At 35.7% G+C, this 23,606-nt stretch overlaps 1 protein-coding gene across 1 annotated transcript in view; it reads left to right on the top strand.

Annotated features, from left to right (window-relative positions):
* ADAMTS19 (ADAM metallopeptidase with thrombospondin type 1 motif 19) overlaps positions 1 to 23,606 on the top strand; it is a 108,455-nt gene that overhangs the window by 6,798 nt on the left and 78,051 nt on the right. The window contains exons 3-7 of the mRNA XM_070742839.1: positions 12,395 to 12,560; positions 13,595 to 13,767; positions 15,045 to 15,128; positions 18,422 to 18,579; positions 21,843 to 21,886. Coding sequence (XP_070598940.1) covers positions 12,395 to 12,560; positions 13,595 to 13,767; positions 15,045 to 15,128; positions 18,422 to 18,579; positions 21,843 to 21,886 — 625 coding nt within the window. The remainder of the gene's footprint in view (positions 1 to 12,394; positions 12,561 to 13,594; positions 13,768 to 15,044; positions 15,129 to 18,421; positions 18,580 to 21,842; positions 21,887 to 23,606) is intronic.

Raw genomic sequence — 23,606 nt, 5'->3', positions numbered from 1 at the left:
ACAAGCTAAACTATTTTCAAGATGAGCAACGTTTAATACAGTGTAGAAAAAGAGTAAATAGTTCACTTGGTGGACTGTTTTAAGTTACAGTGGCACTAAAAAAAAGTGACTTATGGCAGTTTAACACTTACAACCATTGTGGCATCTCTCTGGTCAAAAATTTAGACAGTTGGCAACTGAATAACATTTATGAGGGTTGCAGTAACCCAGAGTCAAGTGATCACCTTTTGCAAAAGTGATAAGCAAAGTTAATAGGGAAGCCAGATTCACTTAACAATCATATTAACAACTGCAGTGATTCACTTAACTACTGTGGCAAGAAAGGACATAAAATTCACTTAAAACTGTCTTGCTTAGGAGCAGAAATGTTGTCCTCAATTGTGATTGTATTTCGAGGACTACCTGTATTCCCTAAAGTAAACTGTTAAATATTATTTACACTTTAGGGAAATGTAAAATGGACTTGAATACATAATTTATTTGGATGAAGTTGGAATGGTGTAGGGGTTTTATTCACACTAAGCTGTTAATTTAATATCCCCCATTTATTCTAGAACTTACTGTATACTGTACTTCTTCAGATTTTTATCAATTGTGCTATTTATTAGATTTTGGCAATATGGCAAATGAGAGTTCAGGAGATTATTAAAAAGAGGTCTAGAAGCTTGTAGTTGTGACCATTAGGAAAAGAGAGGCTTCTGTATTGGGGGGCAGGGAAAATTAACTTAGTTCTTGGAAAAAATGGAATATAATCTTCAGAATTCATACTAATTTCATGATTTTTTTATTTTAATTTTTTATATATGTGCTCAGATGGTGGCAGCATTTTCCTCCAATATTTTAAGAGGCTATTAAAATAGGTTAGCATTTTATTTTTTTTATATCATCATATCCAAATTATATGAACATTAAGATAATTTTGTGTAAATTATTCTGATAACATTTTTCTTTTTAAAATAAATTATTGCTCAATTATAAAAATCTATGCATTTGCCATAGCTAATTTCTAAATCAAGGTAATATTTAAATTGTTAGGTGTTTATTTTATAATAAATTAAACACAAAATTGACATGATTTAATCTAAAAGGGCTTAAAAAATATTTTGATAAATAAAGCCATTTAATGACAGAAGCACATTTTCAGAGATGTCAGAGTTGTATGTTGAATTAGGCTCTTAGAACCCTTCACCACCATCACTGGTAGAAAAGGCATGCTGCAGATCTTGTCAGTCAAGGAATTTCAGCTGATGAAATCCAGAAATTCTTCTCTGTCTGGTTCTTGCCCTTTGGAACATCTATCCTCAGGGTGAGATCTGCTTCCACCCCACTGAACTTTTTTAAGGGCTTGCAAACCTATCTCTTGCTGGTTGGCTTGGGAACCCATGTGGGGAATTGTCATTGTGGGTGATGGACTAATAGCAGATCTAACCTCACCCTTTGCATATCCTTTCTCCATTTTTTGCAACAATTTATAATTTAATTCCATATGTGTATAAGTATGTGTGTCTGTCTGTGTGTAGATATAAACATATACATACACAGATACATGTACATGTACATATTTTATAGATTTATTGCTTTTAACCTTGTAAACTACCTGGTCACCTTGTGGCTAGATGGGTGGCAAATAAATTTAATAAACAAAAATTTAATAAATATATAATATGTAATACACAGGTTGACGTCTTACATCTTTACATCTGATTATTTCACATTTGTATGTCTGCATAGCAAATTCAAAGTTTGTTGTGGCTTTTCACTTCAAGTGAAAAATATGATAACTTCTTATTTAACATTTTTTCTGATGAAAGCTATCAGGAGGAAATCTTTTATGTTTGCTTAGCAACTAAGTATTTTCAATTATAAAATACACTAGAAAATCAGTACTTTTTACTTTATAAAATTGACTAATGAAGCTCCTTTCTATTATAGCTATATTTCTTTGACTTTAATTGGTGGATGCCTTGTCTCTTTAAATATTGTTTGAAATAAATAAATGTTGGACACTTTTTGGGAGGTTCACCCAATCCTTAAATCACAATTTGTATTTTAAATGCATCTGATATTTAGAACATTAGAAATGTGCCTGAGCAACTTCATAAGTGACTTCATCTTTAAAATGTGATGGCCTTCCAACAGTTTGTTTAATTACCTCAGCTGTGCTTTTTTGGATTCTTAACAGATCTTCAACCTAAAATTAGGTCAAGTCAGGATAAGACTGCTTGAGGGTTGGACTACAGATAGTCTGCAAATGACTCTCTGTAAGTTGGCATCAGAGGAACAAGTGTGTTTATTTCTAATGTTAAACATTCATGTGCTAATCATTCCTTGTGCCACTTGTCATTTGTTATTACCACCACATAAAATTGGCATTGTTGTGGTAAGTTTATAATTTAACTGACTTTTGGAATATTGGTGTAATCACTACAGACCTGCCAGTTGTCTAATTTTTTGCCTCAGGAAATTTTACAAGCAAGTGAAACAATTCCCTGACAAAAACAATATATTCAGGCAGCTGTCTTCTTTATTTTGGTGTTGGCTATTTAAGCTGTTTTCTGAACTTTTTTTTTGTTGCTCAGTCATGATATAGGATTTATTCCCACTGGTCAAAAGTTTGGATGGTTGTATATTCAGACCTGACAAATACTATTTTATCTTCTTTCCATTGAGGCAAAATTCTCTACTTCTCAATATGATTTGGCTGAATTACTTTTAGTTCTGCTAGAATGCATCTCATTCATATGAGCTGATCCCCAGTAGGAACTATATATATCGACATGTGAGTTTGAAAATACATCATTTTATGAAATACCAGAGTCATATGCCAGAAAAATATTGTGCATACTAAAGAAAACTTCCTTAGCCATATCCAGCTACTTCATCTCTTCTTTCTTTGCCCAATTGACCTGAAAGACACAGAAAAATCCTTCTCTTATGAACTTCGAAGGCAAGAATGTCATTTTAAAGTTGCAAGTTGGTATGAGAAGTACCTGGCTATATGATAATTAATATTACTGTACTACATTTTATTAATATGTAGTACTTTAGAGGAAATTCATTGATTTTGACCCCAATTGTATAGAGAAGAATTTGACCCTTATTGTCTAGAGCAGAAATCTATGGTCTGGATTATTTTACATATAAGAAGACATGGGTTTTTTACAAAACATTTCAAAAAATTCTGCACTGGGTAATGGCTACAGGAGACAGGAGTAATTAGAAACAGTTGTAATCCATTGTTCTTCTCCTTTTGGGAGTACTTCTGTGGTATCTTTTTGTGTGTGTGTGTGTGTGTGTGTTCCCCTGTAGTGAATATGATAAATTCCACTATTGGGGGGGGTAGATTCTGAAAGGGGTTAAATTAGTAGTAGACAGTTTTTTGTTGGAGTAAAGGGACTGGTAACACTATATTTGTTTCTTTCAACCCCAGAATGGTTGTGCTTTGCTAGAGTTTGGTCTCACCTGAGCCAAAAATCCAGGACAGCCCTCTGGATCCAGCCCCCCTTCCTGGAGGCACTCTAGAAGCCACAAACACCTTCCCAGAGCCCCTGTGTGAGCCAAAAAATCATCTGGCCAGCACACATATGCATGTTGGAGCTGAGCTAGGGCAATAGCTTACGTGCCCGCAGATATGGTTCCACCTGTGGGCACCTGTGCCATAGGTTCGCCATCAATGATATAGAACATCTATAGTGAAGGCCATCTTGTGAATAATGAAATACAGAGTAAACTTTGCTCTTGCTTTTTCCTTGAGATCAACCATCCTAGCCAGAAATCAGGAGATTTCCTGAATGAATCTCCTTAAGGTCAGATTCTGAAAATATCAGAGGTAAGATTTTTGCACAAGATTTTATTTTTAACTCAGGATTGAAATGAGGGGACCTTAGTGTTTCTGTGACTTGGTTGGGTGTTTTTCTTTACAGACATTTCATTTCCCAAACCAGGTTAACATCATCAGTGCTAGTAAGGAGTAGAGTTTGCTCTGTTTATGTTCTAGGGACTTGCCCTGTCAGTGTTGGTGGGAGTGGTCTTAGTGGTTGATTGTTTGGGCTGTTTACTGTTAGCTTGTTTGGCACTTCCTTAATTGAAGTACAGTACTGTTTATTACTGATTGTTGGTCTGATATTAATATTGGAGTGAGTAATTCAACCAGTCCCAGAATGCAGCAGTCCGCCCAATAATGAGGCTCCATAGATTTGCTCATTTGTTGCATGAACTACACTGGTTTCCAATTTCTATCCAGATTTAATGTCAGGTGATAATCATCGCCTTTAAAGCCAGGTTATCTAATGGGATCACCTTTCCAATAGATGGTCCCATAGCCGTGGTGAAATCTAATTTTTTTTACTACCGGTTCTGTGGTTCATGGCTTGATGGGTGTGGCAGGGGAAGGATGCTGCAAATCTCCATTCCAGGGAAGGGTACTGCCAAATCCCCATTTCCCTCCCCACTCTTGGGGAAAGGACATTGCGAAATCTCCACTTCCCACCCCACTCTGGGGCCAGCCAGAGGTGGTATTTGCCCATTCTCCAAACTACTCAAAAATTTCCATTACTGGTTCTCCAGAACATGCTCCCTTTCAGGGGGTGGGGTTGCTACCGGTACACCCCGGAGCTCCATTCTGGTAGCGGCTCACGGATTGCGCAATTTGTGTGTGATGGCTACGGTGCTGTCTTTACTGGTCTGTTGTGCAGTGCCATCTTTTTAAAAAAAATTCCATGCGTGGAAGCAAAATCTCACGAGGGGACATGCACATGTGCACGATTTTCATAATTTTTCTCACTCACATGCGCGTCCCCCTCACAAGATTTCAGCACTTTTCTGCTTTCTGCGCCGGTGCGGAAGCAAAATCTCATGAGGGGGCACATGCACAGGTATTCAGATAAGAGAAAACCCCCTCTGCCCCAGTCCCATAGGTCATATAAGATAGGCACATTCTTAGTGCCTTCCCCTAAATTTTGCCATCTGAAGGGAGCTAGGAAGCTTGCCTTTTTCATCGCTCTGCCCTATGAAATACTCTACCCCCTAATGTTTAGCAGCCCTCTACCCTCTTAGGCTTCCATAAAGATTTGAAAAACCTGCTACTTCCCACAAGTGCTGGATAAGGTTGGATTATTGAACATTAGAAACTTGATTTGGCATTTTTGTTGTTTTTAATATTTTAATGTTTTCATCTGTTTAGTTTAGAGTGTTAATAATGATTTTATATATTATTTTAATTTTTAGTTGAAATTGCCCAGAGTTGGTTAGAAGATAAGCTACTGAGTCAGTTGAGAAGGGTGGCATAGAAAATAAATAAATAAATAAATAAATAAATAATATAAATTCATAGTTAATATGAGTTTTGGTTTGCATCATATACAATTATTTCAATATAGTCTTTCATGTATTGGAATGTTGCATAATCTATAATACAGGTAGTCAGCAATTTATGACCGGTTACTATAGAACAGAGGCAAAATTAGATGAGTATTGTGACAAGCCAGCTACTGTAGTTCAGAAGGAGAACTATGAGAAGCCCCCCATATGGGAAAAGGGTCAGTCGTTGGTCTCTACCTTAGTTGGATAGGTTCAACAGGGCTAGTAAGAAGCTGCCTTGCCTTAAAAACTGGAAGCTGCTCTAATTGTAAATACAATATATGCAGCAAGAGACTGTATTGTTTGTTAATATCTTCACCTCAAGGGGTTGTTTTAGTGATAAGCACCTTAGCTAATGGAATGGCTTAATTTGTAAACATACCTTTCAAAAGATTTATTGGCTTCAATGAGGGCCCTAAAGATTTGTGATAGAATATCTAACAAAAGGGAATAGGAATAGGAAACAGGGACATTTTGAAAAAAGACACCTCAGCCCACAGAAGGAGGAAAGCATGAGAATGAAATACAAAACAGTTCTGCCTTACATATGGTAGATATAATTTGAATGGAAGGATTGTTTTGACAAGCTTTCAAGATTCTATTACATTACCCTTCGAGCAATAAATACCCAGAAATCAAAGTACTTCTTGTTTCTAATATTCATGCAACTGGAGAAGGAAAATATATACTGTATATAAAAATATTAATAACAATAAAGACAATAGTACAATTAAAAATTTAAAAAATTAAAAATTTATATTTTTGACCATTTTTTCTTCCCTTAAAAAATACACTACTTATCTACTGCATTAAAGTAGACCATATGGAAATAATACTCTTCATTTGTTCATAATTGTTCTGAGTGGCATGGTTTTTCTTTCTCAGCTTAAAATTTTATGTCCTTTTGTGATTACTGTGATTGGTTTAAACTATGGCTAAGCCAAACTACCAGTTGATGCACTGCCAAGCCACAGTTACAGGTGATTTTGTAAATTGAATGAATATTCATTTTCTTTGGTAGTCAAATGTAAATCAATATCTGTTTCCTGTAAGACTAGACCAGTGATGGCCAACCTTTTTTTCCTCAGGTGCCGAAAGAGCATGTGTGTATGCTATTGCACATGCATGAGTGCCCACACCCATAATTAAATGCCTCGGGAAGGCAAGAACAGTTTCCCCCACTCCACCCCGGACGCCCTCTGGAGGCCGGGAAACGGCCTGTTTTCCCTGTTTCTGGTGTGCCCAATAGGCTTGTGTTTCACCATCCCCAGGCTCCAAAGGTTTCCCTGGAGCCAGGGGAAGGTAAAAATGCCCTTCCCCATCCCTCCAGAGGCTCTGTGCAGGCAAGAATCAGCTGGCTGGAACTGGTACACACCTGCACGTTGAATTGAGCTAGGGGAAACAGCTCGCGTGCCAGCAGATATGGCTCCGTGTGCCACATGTGCCATAGGTTCGCCATCACTGGACTAGACCATAATTTTGCAAATTTCCCCCCCAAATATGCAAAGGTAACACAAGTATTTTAAAGAGCTCCACCATTCAGCCATACATTTCAGTTATAGATTGGATGCAACTTTGAAAGATGAAAAACTTAATTGGAATCATTAAGTAACAGAAAGGAAGCAAATATTCAAATGTCTGAACCTGAATTGATAGTATCAGGTTAGTTAGGAAAGGTATGTATGAAGAATTTTGAGACAATATTATAAAATAGAGATTGCTAAAATACTTGCTTAATCTTCAGTGTGTGACAAAATAGAAAAGGGATTAAGATTAATCATATAGGAACTGATATATGAACTTTTAACATGACAATAAGATAAATAATTATTTTCAAATAATTTTTCTCCATTAAAAAGGCATATTTACTATCTCTCTACTATATGCGTCTGTGATCAGTCCGTTTACTCCTAGTATTATAGGCAAAATTAACTGATGAACAAGGAATAACACTAAAATACCACTCTAGAGTAAATGAATGTGAATGTGAACAAAGCTGAAAGAAGGTTCAATTTACTGAGAAGAAAATTATATTATAAAATATTTCATATACAGTAAAAGTTTGATTCAGTGGATTGCCTTAAGCTTAACCTCAATGAATAAAATTTTATACTGAACATTACCTGAAAAGAATAAAGTCCATTGTTCCTGAAATATTTTGGAGAATTAATTTGATGTATGTCATTTGTGACAATTTAAGGTCATTTAAATAATTGAATAATTTTTTGATCATTTTTTCCCATCAATTTTCATCACTTGTATAATTATAGAGCAGTAGTGATGAAATAATTTGATATAGATTTAATTTGACAGATGACATGCAAGTATCAGGTTATGTAATTACAGAAATGAGATAAATTAGGTCAATGAAATACATTTAAATTAAAGAGACATACCTTTCTTCTAAATGGAGTTTATGGTATAATATATAAAAGATGTAATTTGAGAGATCTACAAGGGTTGCCCAGAAAGCAATGCACCACATTTTTTTTCTCAGCCTACAGTAAAGTTATGAATGTGAAACTTTAGATATACATTACAATAATACCTTGTCTTACGAACTTAATTGGTTCCGTGGGACAAGGTTCGTAAGGTGAAAAGTTCATAAGATGAAACAATGTTTCCCATAGGAATCAATGTTAAAGGCCAATAATACGTGTAAGCCCATTAGGAAATCCAAAATATTAAGGTTTTTTTTTAAAAAAAAGCGGTGGGCAGACGAAGCTGAGGTGAACGGAGTAGGGGGAGGGACAGCGAGACGTGGCAAGAGGGCGGCAGTCCCAACAAAGCAAGGCGAAAAGAGCTTCTCTTGAGCTCCATGAGTCTTTCCCTCCCGTTTTTGTCCCCCCCCCACTGCTCATCTCCCCTACACCTTTCTCCTCTCTTGAGTTCCATGGGTCTTTCCCTCCTGTTTTTGTCCCCACCCACTCTGCTCATTTCCCCCACACCTTTCTCCTCTCTTGAGTTCTATGAGTCTTTCCCTCCCGTTTTTTGCCCACCCCACTCTGCTCATTTTCCCCATGCAGTTTGGAAGGGGGGAGTTTGTCACTGGGATTCAAAGCAGTGCTGGCAAAAATGAAAAGAATCCCAGGAAGAGGAGCCTCAGGGAAATCCCAGCAATGCAAGAAAGGGGGGCTTTGGCTGGCAATGGAAGTTCAGAGGCGTGGATTCCCAGGGAAATTCCAGCGCTTCGGGGCATCCAGCAGCGGCTGCTCTGAGGCTCCCCCTCCATAGGGAAATCCCAGGAGGGGAATCCCAGGATCGCAAAAATGGGCACTCTGCTGGCAACGGAAGTCCAGAGTTGGGGTTTCCCAGCAAGGGAAGCCTCAGCGAAATTGCACCATCGCAAAAACACAGAAGTCCGGAGGTGAGGTTTTGAGGACTTCCGTGTTTTTGCGATGATGTGATTTCGCTGAGGCTTCCTTGCTGGAAAACCCCACTTCCGGATTTCCATTGCCACCGGGAGCGCCCGTTTTTGTGATTCTGGATTCCCCTCCTGGGATTTCCCTACAGCAATACAAAAACGCAGAAGTCAGGAGGTGGGGTTTCCCATGGAGGGGAGCCTCAGGGGAATCCAGGATCGCAAAAATGGGCACTTCGCTTGCAACAGAAGTCTGGAGGTGGGGCATCCCAGCAGCGACGGTGGGTTCGTAAGGTGAAAAAAGTTCGTAAGAAGAGGCAAAAAAATTTCCAAACCCCGGGTTTCGTATCTGGAAAAGTTCGTATGACAAGGGGTTCATATGACAAGGGTACCACTGTATTTGAATTGTCAGGAGTGTGTGTATAAATTTTGCTTTTCTTCAGACAGATAGCGTAGCTGCAGCAGTGGTTTGAAATGGTATCTGTAATTGATGTATGTTAACAAGCAGTGTGTCGTCATTGAATTTCTCACTACGGAGAAAGAAACTGTTGAAACATTCACAAATGTTTGGCTACACTTTATGGAGAATCTGCATTCGACAGAAGTACAGTTAGTCACTGGGCACAGAGGCCATTAGAACAAGGAGGGCTACTGACAGGGCATACATGCCCTTGTGTCTTGCCGGAGGAAGGCCATAGAACAGTACGGAGATTACATGGAGAAATAAGGAATGCAGAAGAAATATAATTCTTTCTTGTGTGTAAGTTTCATTGTGTTCAATAAATAATTGTTGAAGAAAAAAATGTGGTGCATTACTTTCTAGGGCAACTCTGTATAATATAGAATGGCAGATGAATCTGAATACTATTTTTGTTTGATTTCATTTCATTTTACACTTGCTCCCTCTTAAAAGTAAATGAGTACATTTACATACTAGAATGCTCATTTATTTGCATCTTAAAAAAGAAAATGTGAATGTTAGAAGAAAGTTTAGACAGAAATGAACCAGGCTGTCCTGGTTCTAGGAGAATTGGCTGAATAGACTGCATATGTTCTTGTATTTATGGTGGCCTCATTTAATATGAACTTTGGGATGGATTGAATTTATTGCGTGTAGTCAGTGGAAAAATTCCCAGTCTTTTAAGCAGGGAGCTAATATGGATAAGATACAATGCATTATCTTTATTCAAGAGTATGAGAAAAGACATGATCCGATGGACAGAACATTTGCAAATGCAATACAGCAAGTAATTCAGGAACGTAAGTTAATGAAATACAGAGGGTACTGATTACCATTTATATGTAGTTTCCTTTAATCTTCTCAAATGTTACAGAGCAGCATTATTGTTTTTATTATATATATGAGGAAAGTTGGCTGAATCTTGACTATTTCGTTAGAGTGTATGGTTTGTGTTCACTTTATCTTCTGGGTGCTTTGTTTGGAATGATTTAGATAAAACACGAATGCCTTCTTTTGCTACTGCCATAACATTATGAATGGAGATAGGTTGGTAGAAAGATAAATATGGATCTTAAATGTGATTTTACTGTTTTTTTAAAGAACAACTGGGGAAATACAGCATCAACCATGACTATGTTAACACAGTTAAATTTTACAGTTTTATCTTTTTCTTCATTGGTAGTTTGCCATATGCAATGTTTCCTTAAGACAATAAAAGCAATTTTCCCCTTTAAGTAAAAATAAGGAGACATCTTTTTTTTCTATAACACATGTTTTATCTTTGTTGTTTATAATGTTAAAACATTCATTACTTTCCAGTGATTCAATCAGATACTGAGACTAAGATCAAGTGATTTGTCAGAGGCCACCCAGTGAGTTTTGAGCAGGAATTTGAACCTGAATCTTGCTTGTGCAAACTCAGCTATACCAAATACAATACCCGTTGGATTAGTAGAAAATGTCCAGATAAAAAAAAAACCCTAAAAGCACTGTTGGGATAATCTTCTACAAGTAGAAAGAGTAAAACATGTTATGTTTCTTTTCATTTATAAAAATAGAAGACAACAAAAACTGTATAATGTGGAGATAATGGATACAGAGTAGTTTCTCTCTTTTACATTTATTGAAAAGTGTCAACTAAATGGTTAGTAGAAAATTCAAAACAAAGAAACCTTCTTCAGATATTTAATTAATGCATGGTATTTGCTACAAGAGTTGCCATTAGTTTATGTACGTAATTTTTTTAAAAATATTTTGTTTAAAATCATAAAGCAGGAGTCTATACCTCTGATCATCAAATATTGGGGAAATGAGAAAAGAGCAATTCCCTGATGTGCTTTTGATGACCTTACTGGGGCCATTTCTCTGGTCGGTGTTGATATTAAGATACTACTTTAGAATGGGATATATTTACATATGATCCAGCAGTAAAGTTTGTAACATTATAAAAATTATTAGTGGAAATGAATGAATCTCTCTCTATTTCATTAAGATTTCAGATTTTTATCTAAAATGTATTCTACAACTGTATATTTTGCCTTGGAAATGGAAAATACTGTATACATATAATTATTATATTATATAAATGTATATGTATAAAATATACATATATAAAAAATGTACATATAAAGCAGACTATCAATCATAGGTCTCAAAAGCTTAGAACTACATCGCCTAAAACACGATCTAAGTATTGCCCACAAGATCATATGCTGCAACGTTCTACCTGTCAATGACTACTTCAGCTTCAATCGCAACAGCACAAGAGCACGCAACAGATTCAAACTTAATATTAACCGATCCAAACTTGACTGTAAAAAAATATGACTTCAGCAACCGAGTTGTTGAAGTGTGGAACTCATTACCTGACTCAGTAGTGTCAACCCCTAACCCCCAACATTTTTCCCTTAGACTATCCACGATTGACCTCTCCAGGTTCCTTAGAGGTCAGTAAGGGGCGTGCATAAGTTGCACCAGTGTGCCTTCCGTCCCCTGTCCAATTGTCTCTCCTTATCTCATTTATCTTTTCTTCCTTTCAAATATGTTCACCTATACTTTTATATCTTTTCTTCTATTCTTTTCGTTATTTCTATTATTACATATCTATTCTCTTCAATGTGTATTATGTATTGGACAAAATAAATAAACTATGGTGTTAGTACTTTTTTTTTACCATCAGTAAAGAAATTTTCAAATTTAGAATCCTATGTAAACAAATTAAATGTAATTAAGGTTTACAGAAATTTGCTTGCAGTGATTTTCCTCATATAAAGAGCATTTCTACATGGAAAATATCATTTGAGGCAGGTTCTCTCCCTCTGTGTATCTATGTGTGCATATATACATAAATAGCTATGGGCATCTAATCCAATCATAGTCTAACCCAGAAATTTGAAGTGTGTTATTCTTTAGAAAAATGTTGGGCTGCTTTCTTAGTTGATTTCTTTTTCAAAACATTAAACACATTAAACACATAACACATTTCTTGAAAAGAAGTGAAACTCTTCAGTGTTTTAAAATGAAGGAGTTAATATTTTCATATTTTCCAAAAAGCTATGGCGCCCGATTTTGTTGGATCAGCTCGTAAAACAGAACATTCACAACATAGTGTCACTTGGTAGAGTATAGCTACAATTCTTAAAACATAATTTTAATTTTTTATATATATAGCATGATGAGATCTTGTTAATTTGTTGTTTTTGCTTTTCCTGCAGATTGGTTTTTTGCAGATGAATGACAACTTCATATTTATTGAGCCATTCAATCATAGTTTGGCTGTGATAGGTCAAGCGCATCGTGTATGCAGACGTAAAAGATCCATACATGAAAGACCCTCTGAAAAATCCACCTCTCATAGTCAATACTGTGGTGTTTTTTCTGGTAATGTAATTTCTATTAATATATTTTAATTTAATATATACTTTATATAAACCTTCATCTATCATTTTCTTTTTGGCTGACTCCTTTTATAGGAGTTTCCTATTATCTTCTCCTAAAATCAGTCTTTTCCAGCTTGGTGCCTTTCATAAGTGATGGACTTCAACTTTCAAGATTGCAAATAAGCATATTTACCATTAATTCTAGGAATATTTGATGAGGCTGAGAATTCTGATCTACTGGTAGAAAGTTAAACAAATCTTCATCTATTTCAGTAATGGTTATTTGGATCTGTTTTGTTAAGCATACATCATTTGCCTCCATTTATAAACAAAGGATAAAACTTATTTTACTTGGAATTAAAGTTAATTGAAGATAGTAAGACAACCAAGCAATGTTGTGCTAGGATTTTAATAGAACAAATAATTTGCTAACTCCCTTTTAGAATGGGACTAGTCTCTTTTCTGATTTTACAACTTTCTTCTGGTCAAGATTTTTCTTGAGGTTTTCAAGCTGTATTTATCAGTTAAAATGTATGCTCAAAACCTGAATAGGACTTGTGTTATCTAATTGTACTTCTTTGAAAGCTAGCTTTACTAGTCTTATATTTTGCCATTGTTTCAGTACAACTATGTAAAACTATGATGATGGCTTAACTCAGATATGTCCTGTAAGTAGACTATCTAAGAAAATAAAATAAAAAATATATTTTTTACATTCTATTATATTACTACAATCTACCACTTACATTTCTGTTGTCATTTGTACCACTACCAGCAAAGTTTGAGAAAACGTCTGATCCAAAATCTAAAAGAATTGTTACTAAATAATAAATTAGTAATTGGCTCTATACTACACTTTTTGTATGGAATTCAAAGTTGCTCCATTTAAAAAATAATTTATTTGAGAAAACTTGGTTTCAAGCTGTAATAATTTAAAATAATATAATGTTCCATGCTTAAATATCATTTTAAACTTGGCCCTCCTTGGGTTTTATTCCACTATTCCAACTACTAATTCTATTGTTTCTGTTGCAGAAAAAAGAAGAGTAAGGGGTCAAAAAGGCGCAGAAAATGGACGAGGAAAGAGATATTCCTATAAATTACCTCAAGAATATAATGTGGAGACTGTAGTAATTGCAGATCCAGCAATGGTTTCCTATCATGGAGCAGATGCTGCTAGGAGATTTATCTTAACTATTTTAAATATGGTAAAAAAATATAGATCTTTTCAGCAAAATAATACTTTAAAGTTTAAATTTATTTTATTTTATTTCTATGCTTACAACAGGATATAAAATACATTTTAAAACATCATAAAAGATTAAGGAAAAACCAGATAAAAATCATATGCATACATATCATTCAAGGCCAGACCTTGTAAAATTGAGAAACAGCCAAGCCTGCCAGAAAACCCAGGGCTTCAATGCTTTTTGGAAGGCCAATAGAGTGGGGGCAGTGTTCAATGCTTTTGGGGGCAGTCAGGGGGTAGTTGGTTCCAGAGAGCCAGGGAAGCCATAGAGAAGGCCCTTCCCCATAGGGCCACCAGCCAACACTTGTTTAGCTGACTGGACCTGGAGGAGACCAGCTCTGTGGGATCCTACTGATCACAGGAAACTATGAGGTAGAAGGCATTCTTGGAGATAACCTAGCCCTGAGCCATATAGGGCTTTAAAGGTAATAACTCCTTGAATTGAGCCCGGAGACCAATAGGTAGCCAGTGCAACTCACAGAGGATTGGTGTAATGTGAGGGTACACCCACAACCACTCACACAGCTGCATTCTGGACCAATTGTAGTCTCTGAATGCTCTTCTGGGGTAGCCCCATGTAGACTGTGTTGCAGTAATCCAACCATGAGGTGATAAGGGCATGAGTGACTGTGCGGAGAGCCTTCTGATCCAAGTAGGGTCGCAATTGGTGCACCAGATGAACCCGTGCAAATATAACTCACACAAAATAGAAAATATAACCTAATAATGAGCTAGTGGGATTAGAAAAGAGGAGATTCATAGCTAGTACTTTAACATTGACACTAAGACAAGATCCAGCACAAAGTCATCTCATAAAGTCCATTATTAGTTTGAAATGTATAGATCATAAAAAATAACCAGGTTTTTTCTCCTACTATCCAGACTCATTATTATTGCGATGTATAGTGACAAAAAATTGAATCCAGTATCTTGTTCTACTATTGCAAATATAAAATTCTATATATTTTTTTATAAGAATATAATGAAACTGAACTGAGGTGCTGATGGTACTAATGTCACACTGCCAACAGACTTAATATATGAAGGAAATATGACAAACACAAGCTAGACATGTTTTGTGTTGAATCCTCTGTGTCCTGAATAGATTGTCATGTAATTATTTGGGAAAACATTGAAAACAACTCAGTATTCCACAGACTTTTAAGAAGATGCCTCAAATAATCTGTGATTTGTCATATTATTAATTTTACATCACTATATTTCTTTTGTTTTCAGGTATTTAATCTTTTCCAGCACAAGAGCCTTGGAGTTCAAATGAACCTTAGGGTGACTAAGCTTGTTCTGCTTCATGAAACTCCAGTAAGAAAGTACCATATTTATTTCTTCCATGTACACTAAAAAAACCCAAACATTGATGCAAGAACCTGCAACTGACAATGGCCTAAAATAAAACTGAAATCAAAAGGGAAATCATAGATTGCTGACATTTCCTAAAGAATAAAAACACTGTTTTGCCTTTAAGCAATTTGAGAGAGGGTCAAAAGGGGGAAAATTTCATAGCATGATTGCATTTACTAGGACCTGATGCAATATTAATGTTGAATAATAACCTTGACATCACTGTTCGACCCATCTTTCACATTCAGTAATTTAAATCAGTCAATTCTCATTTTGAGTTAGCTTTTTGTTCTGATTGATGGAATAATATATCAATTACAGCTGTACAAAAACCATCCAATTTAACTGATGTTCCAGAAACAGTCCCTTCTTTCTTGGGACCCTGCAGAGTTAGTCTGTTATGATTTTCTTGCAGTTTGGAGCATTCAGAGACTATAATTACTCCAGAATGCAGCCGTGCGAGCTGTTGTGGGTGTGCTTAGATACACCCACCTGACACCAACACTCCACAAGCTGCACTGGGTCCCAATTGGTCTCCGGACACAATTTAAGGTGTTACTAATAAACCTATAAAGACCTACATGGCTTAGGGCCAGACTACTTACAGGACCGCCTCTTACAGCTTACTTCCCAGCGACTGATTAGGGCCCACAGGGTTGGCCTTCTCCAGGACCCATCAACTAGACAGTGTCGGTTTGTGGGGTCATGTGGGAGGGCCTTCTCTGTGATGACTCTGTCTCTTTGGAACCAACTGCCCCTGGAGATTTGCACTGCCCCCCACCCTCCTAGCCTTCCATTTTTTAAAATTGTTGTATAGCGCCCAGAGTCCGGAAGGAGTTGGGCGGTTTAGAAATCTAACAAGTAATTCATTAATTAAGTAAGTTCGAAAGTGTGATTTGAGATTTCCTATTGTCAATATATGTTTGTATATATATATATTTTTAAAAAAACTTTTTCCTTCAGGGATATGCCCCCCCCCCCTATTATTGAAAGGCTTCCTTTTTTTTCCTCTAGGAAAACTTTGTACAAGATAGGGTTAAGTCTAAGACTACTTTCACTGTTTGACCATGCAGAGATGGTAGGAATGAGGGTGGGTAGAAAATGTTTGAGTAAGGAGAAAAGATGCTCCTTCCCTGAAGCTTTATCTTAATGCTTTGCATGTCACCGTTTCAGATGATAGCAATCTGAACCTGGATTGTGACCCTTCATTTGTTGCTAGGAAGAAAAATTAGAAATGATTTGAATGAAAGCTCTGAAGAGATTTATTACAGCTAGTTTGAACAAAGTAAATACAGAAAAAGAGGCTTGATTGTGAACTTAACGGCCATTTCAGCCATTCAAAATGCCCCAATCTAATGGTTAAATCTAATGATTAAATATGTTCAGTTGTTTTTTATTTTTATTTTTATTATACTGAATGAAGGACTATTCCATTTTAAATATATCTGAGCATTCAATTATGACATGATATTTTCTTTTCGATCGGCCCCCTCAATATTACATAAATAGGTAATATTAATTGCCTGTCTGCTGAAACAAACACAAATTCTTTTGAACTTCCAAAAAATACACTTAAATCTGTTATATAAAATATAATAATATAAAAGCCAGTTGGCTATGGGGATTCTTCAGTCATCCAAGTCATGATTGTTGCAAAGGTGTTTTTTCAAGTGGGCAACTGGACTTGACTTTCTGGTTTTTCTTTGAAGATGTTTCGCTTCTCATCCAAGAAGCTTCTTCAGCTCTGACTGAATGGTGGGAAATGTATACATCCTTCTGTTCTTCACCATCCAGTCAGAGGTGAAAAAGCTTGGATGAGAAGCAAAACATCTTCAGAGAAAAACCAGATTAAGTCCAGTTGCCTCTTGAAAAAACACCTTTGGGATAAAAGCCAGTTTGATATCATGGTTAAGGTGCTCAACTAAAAATCAGGAGACAATCAGTTCTGTTCCTTCCTTCAACAAGATGCTAGATGAGCAACTTTGGGGATAATCACTCTATTTTAGGCCAGACAACTTCATGGGATGGTCTTTGTAGTGTAAGTAGGAATGGGCATAATGCCATTCAACAATAACTCATCAATCTCTTGAGTTTACAAAATAATTTAATTTAATAATGTAATAATGTAATAATTTAATAATTTAATAATTTAATAATTTAATAATTTAATAATTTAACTTAACAATTTAATTTAATTTAATTTAATTTAATTTAACTTAACTTAACTTAACTTAACTTAACTTAACTTAACTTAACTTAACTTAATTTAATTTAATTTAATTTATAAGCAGCCCAGCTCCTACCAGACTATGGGCAGCGCACAACATTTTAAAACAATATAAAAACTATTTAAAAAAAACCAAAATAGATTATTCATATCAATGGCCGGAGCTAGATGGTATAGCTCATTGGCCCCAGGCCTGCTGGCAAAGCCAAGTTTTCATGGCCTTCCAGAAGACCAGGAGGACTGTGTGGATTCATAGAGCCAGAACCACCACAGAGAAGGCTCTCCCACATGGCCCCGCCAACTGACATTGTTTGGGCGATGGGACCCTGAGAAGGCCAACCATGTGGGGCCTAATCAGTCACTGGGAGGTGTGCAACAGAAGGTGGTCCCATAAGTAATCTGGCCCTAAGCCATGTAGGGCTTTAAAGGTGATAACTAACACTTTGAATTATGCCTGGAGACCATTTGGGAGCCAGTGCAGCTTGTGGAGGGTTGGTGTGATGTGGGTGTATCTACGCACAACCACAACAGCTCGCACGTCTGTGTTCTGGACCCATTGTAGTCTCTGAATACTTTTCAAGGGTAGCCCCACATAGAGTACTTTGCAATAGTCAAGACGTGAGGGTGTGAGCGACTGTGAGAAGTGCAAAGATAAATAGAATTAATATATTTAGGATAAATTAATGAATTAATAAATTAAGGTTAAACAGTCTTCTACATAGTTTGATTTTGTTGATCAAGGTATGCTCAGCAAATCAAAATATTTCAACAATAGAAAATTTAAACATAGGATTTAGATTTACCTAACTTTAGATTGATATTCTTGGGTCCTCTGACTCTTTGCATTTTCTACCAGAATTCTGAGAATTTTCAGAACTCCCAAACTTCTATACAGTAAAAGACTGGAGAAGAAAATAGTATTGTTGTGAATGCAATACAACAATATTCTTTCTGGAACTTTGTTCCAAAACTTTTTGGAAGTATCATTTAAGGTATATTATCTTAAACTATTTATAATAATTTTCAGGCAGAGATGTATATTGGACATCATGGTGAAAAAATGCTGGAGAGCTTTTGTAAATGGCAACATGAAGAATTTGGGGGAAAAAATGACATACATTTAGAAATGTCAACAAGCTGGAATGAAAATGTGTCACCAGTGGATGCAGCTATATTAATTACCAGGTACATTGCATTTTTTCCACTTGTATATTAGTGATTCTGAAGCTCATGCCAAGATTTTAGGCATTCTGTTCCTGTGAAATCTGTCTACAGACAAAACAACTTCTGTCAATAGATTGGGGCGGGGGGAGAGATAATATATTTTCACTGCATGGATTTGGTGAAAATCCTTTTGGAAGGGAAATTTCATTACATCTGATTTGTTTATTAGTCACTGCTTTCATTTATTTTGCCTGATGGGGCAACTTTTTTCTTCGATTAACTGATTCCAGATGAGAATTCTGAATGTTTTAGTTTTGTATACATTGTGTACTATGCAGGACTGTTTTATTTGCCTATTTTCTATCTTATTTATTTATTTATTTATTTACTTACTTACTTACTTACTTACTTACTTACTTACTTACTTACTTACTTACTTACTTACTTACTTACTTACTTTATAACCTGCTCCCAACTAGAGAAGTTATCTAGTTATCACACAGCAAGACACAAAATAAAAATGCATAATCATAAACTCCAAAATTAATTATAGAGGGATGAACACTTAGGACCGTCGCAATCCAAAAGATTCCTGAACAATATAACCTTGCTTACAAAATGTTAACCTGGGGGTTGAATCCATCTCAAGGGAGAGAAAGTCCCATAAAATGCTAGAGTCTTGGCAGCTAACTCAACCAAAAATAATTCTGCCGTGAAAAATTCTCAGTTTTCCCTTACATGATGCATTGAGCTGAAAAGCATTACAAGAATTTCAGCAGCTGAATTATTTCAGTTTAGAACTAATGTATACTCCAATATAGAACATATAGATACTTTGTTTCTTTACAATAGTTTTTTTTTGTTTGAAGCAGCAGAAAGGCAGATTATTTTACTGATAAGAAGAGATTTACAAGTAACTGTGTTTAAAACTGTGCCTTAGAACATCAGTCTGTGAACTGATCACTACTTGGCCATGTCTTGCAATAAAAGCTTTTATTTTCAGTCTCTCCTCTATACCATCTACGTATACCAAGAACATTGTTGTAGTGATTTTCCTTCATTGCAAGAGAATCCATATCTTGTATATATAAGTGATGATTGGTTTAATTTGATACTTTTAATTCTTGAGGTCAGATCAGAGCTGAATCCACAAGTAGCTATTCTTGCCCGCATTCCATTATCAGAACCATCTCTTGGTCATAAGTACTTGCCACATAACACCTGAGATCAGTGGCGGGCCACCATTCCCAGTGCCACCAGAATGGGGTGGGAGTGCAGGAACATGCGTGAGGCTACACGCTCCGTTTCTGCCACCGGAACGGTGTTCTGGACATGTGGCCCATCCCTGCCTGAGTTATAACAAGACATACAAAAAATATGTACTGTATAGTGGACAGGGTAGTACCTGAAGCAGCAGGATAGAAGAAAAATCACAAAATATAAAGACCTGCAAATAGATGTAGACTGATTATATGACAGAAATGCCAAATTCCATCTGAACATCTGGTTGGCTGTGTGACAAATAATAATAAAAATATGTATGTTGCCTGGATATTCATAAATTCAGTCTTAGTCATTGATAAATAATCTAACGGTCTCTAGGTCTCATAAACCTGAGGCTTTTACTAGTTAAGGTGAAAATTTACTTACATATACAAGCTTTTAAAATTTTAAATAAAGCATTATACCTGGCCTGATTTTAAGTTATTAGGACAGATGATACTGGAATGTTTAAGATCAACAACAACAGATATTGATTTAAAAGTATTACTTTATAGTATATTATTTTTAATTGTATCTTAAATTGAAAATTTAAGTTACTTAAAGACTTATGGCCTCTCCAGAATCCTTATTAATTGGAGCAGGCTGTAAATATAACAAATAAATGAATAAATAAATATTTAAAAATATTGTTATTAAAATAAAATTTAACCTTAATAATTAGCTGAGTTCAGTTGAATTGAAATTCATTGAAAAGTTTTCTTTTGTAAGTTTCTTACGCTGTATTTTTTTGTCATACGTTATGTATGTATATTCCCCTTTTATATATTTTTATGTATCTGACTGCCTTTTTACTTTTTGAAGAGATTTATATATAATTACAGGTTTTATCTTTAGGAGCTGAATATTCAATTTTTCATTGCTTTAAGGATCTCTTGAAGTGCTATATTTAATAGGTTTAAATCTTCAGGAACAAGGTATAATTTATGGAAATGACTCAGTGTAGTTGCCCATTCTTGCCTGAAATACTTTTCTATCATTAGTTAAGCTTTAGGAAACTATCATAAATCTCTTAAAAGCTTTACTATATTCCCCTTGAATAAAGGTCTGTTAAATCTTTGATAACCTTGATATACCACTTGCAAAAGAGACCAGCTTTTCTGATAGTATATACTGTACTGTATATGAACAGTGTTGTATCAATGCTTCCAGATTTTATATATGAGATTATTTCACATGTTAATTATTTAATTTACACAGGGAGTACAATAATGACCAAGTAGAATTGAAATCTTTTTGGCCTTTTTTGATGTTAGACTAAAAGGATCAGAAAGGATCAAGAAAGAACTGTCTCAGAAGTTATAAATTTATAACAATGTGTGTCGCTTTAGACATACAGTGTCTGAATCTTTTGGGGTGAAAGAGATCTTAGCTTAAGAATTTATGTACTATCCAGCCACATGATCACAGAATCATCTTGATCAATGCTGGTTCTCTCGACTAGGAAACAGATGAGCACCATCTCCTATAGTTGGATATGACCGCACAGGGGAAATCTTTATGCTTTATCTTTCCTCATTATTATATCGCTGCTCTGTTTCACAATGAGAAAAAGCAAAAAAATTAGCAATACTGTAGAAGCCATCAGCAGAGATTCTCAAGGAAATGGCAACAACACATAGAAAAACCCAAATCTGTGCATCCATAAAATTCAGAAAGTGGCATGTGAAATGCTCAATGAAGTTTGAACCTACAGTAATTAGCAGTGCATTATTTGGTTACAAAATCTAAAAGACAGGTTTTCTCAGACAATGTTTATTGTTGTCTAAGATTAAGAGTAGTATATCTAAATGTACAGCATTGCTACCGCAAAATTCAAAGAAAGCCTATGCGCTGAATTATTATTTTCTTTTATTATTACAAAAATACTTTTTAATGTAAAAACAGAAATGCTTATATTTGCATATAGAGTGCATACGTATATATTGTTGGATTGCAATTCTTTAACACTATTGGTGAGAAATTTTAAGAGTTTGTCTTTTTTTTTTAAATCCCAATTTTAGGAAGGATTTCTGTGTGCATAAAGATGAGCCTTGTGATACAGTAGGTAAGTGAAATTAAAAAAAAAGTTCTTCAAAAGTGTTTATTTATTTATTTATTGATTGATTGATTTGTATTGATTGATTGATTGGATTTGTATGCAGACTCGGGGCGGCTAACAACAGTAATAAAAACAGCATGGACATATAGTGAGGTAAAGAAATGGAGAATATTATTTTGGATGTGTGCAGTTTAATGACATGTTTAAAAACACAAACTGCTTCAGTTCTTGTGTAATGAAAAAGACATCTGAAATGTTTGACTTTCCAGAAGGTTGTTGGTACTGATCAGCAAGTACTAGATATACTCAATGAAATAAAAAAGGTCATCTTATGGGAAAGACCATGATAAAAAGCATATATTTTATTAATCTACAGGTTCAGAAGATTTAAAATATATTCCCTATATTTGTACCTTATTCCTCTGGAAGTAAAATTGTTTCTGCTTCTCCCAGCAAATAGGTTTTTGGGGAGAGTTTTGAAATGGATTTTTGTGAGTCATTGAAATCTATTGTTCTTTTACCTCACTAGGTTACCCAAGTAAATAATCTAGTCCACTGATGGTGAACCTTTTTGGCACCTAGTGCCCAAACCGGAATATGCGTGCATGTGGTTACATTTATGTGTGCCTGAGCACTGAAAACTCAAAGCTGGCTGGTGTGCCCATGCCTGTTTTCTGGCTGTTGCCCAGGCTGTTTTCAGGTTGTTTTCTGGTGTTCCGGTGCCTCTAAAGATCAGTTGGCTGGTGCACATGTGTGCTGGAAACCAGAAGAGCAGCTGGTGACAGTGCGCGTACAGAGAGGGCTCTGTGTGCCATAGATTCGCCATCATGGACCTAGTGTATCAATGAGATATTTATTCAATTTATTCAATTTATTCAGCAAATTTCAGACATGGTAGGGGTTTTTTACTTTTCTTTTTGACCTTTTGACCACAATCATTTTTAAATGGAATGTTTGTATTCTACTAATAAAATCTTAAAATATTAATAATAATGGTGTGTATTACTGTACATTCATTAATATTTATGACAGCTTTTCTTTCTTGATGGTTTGCATAATACTGTAAGTGTTCCTACAGAAAGTATTTTAAAAAGAACATGGCAGCATATGAATTTAATTTATTAAGGATGCAATTAAATAAATTGAAATAAACTTCTTCATGTTTTGTTAGACTGCTTTGTTTTTCTTATGATATAATACCTGTATGTTGGAGAATTGCCAGCAAGGCTGGAATAGGGAGTCAAGAAAAGGCCTAGCTTGGGTTCATTGCATATCTCTAAACAGCATAAACATGACTTTCTTTGAAACCCATTAAGCCTTATCTAGTCATTCCCAGGGGAAGGCAAGCAATCTGAGATGCGATTCTTGTAACATAGATGGTGAATGATTAAGTTACAGCCTGAGGTTATTCACAAGTAGATTTCATTGTTTATGTCTGACATTACTTTTACTAGGCTCATTTCTTACACCCCTGTGTAAAAGATCAGGACCCAGGCAACTGCTGGATTGACCTAGGACAGGGGTCGGCAACCTTAAAAACTCAGAGACCCATTTGGACCCATTTTCCAGAGAAAACAAAACCTGGATGGCCATCTCGATGTCACTCACTTCCACCAAGTCACATGATGACCCCCAACCACACCTATCTAGGTTTTGTGGCTCTGTTTTCTTTTCTATAAGAAACACACACACACACACACACACACACATTACATCTCTCTTTATG

This window comes from Erythrolamprus reginae, chromosome 2, assembly GCF_031021105.1.
Source record: "Erythrolamprus reginae isolate rEryReg1 chromosome 2, rEryReg1.hap1, whole genome shotgun sequence".
In the NCBI taxonomy this organism is placed as follows: domain Eukaryota; kingdom Metazoa; phylum Chordata; class Lepidosauria; order Squamata; family Dipsadidae; genus Erythrolamprus; species Erythrolamprus reginae.
The sequence above is the reverse complement of the archived record's forward strand: the minus strand, read 5'-3'. Positions and strand labels throughout refer to the sequence as shown.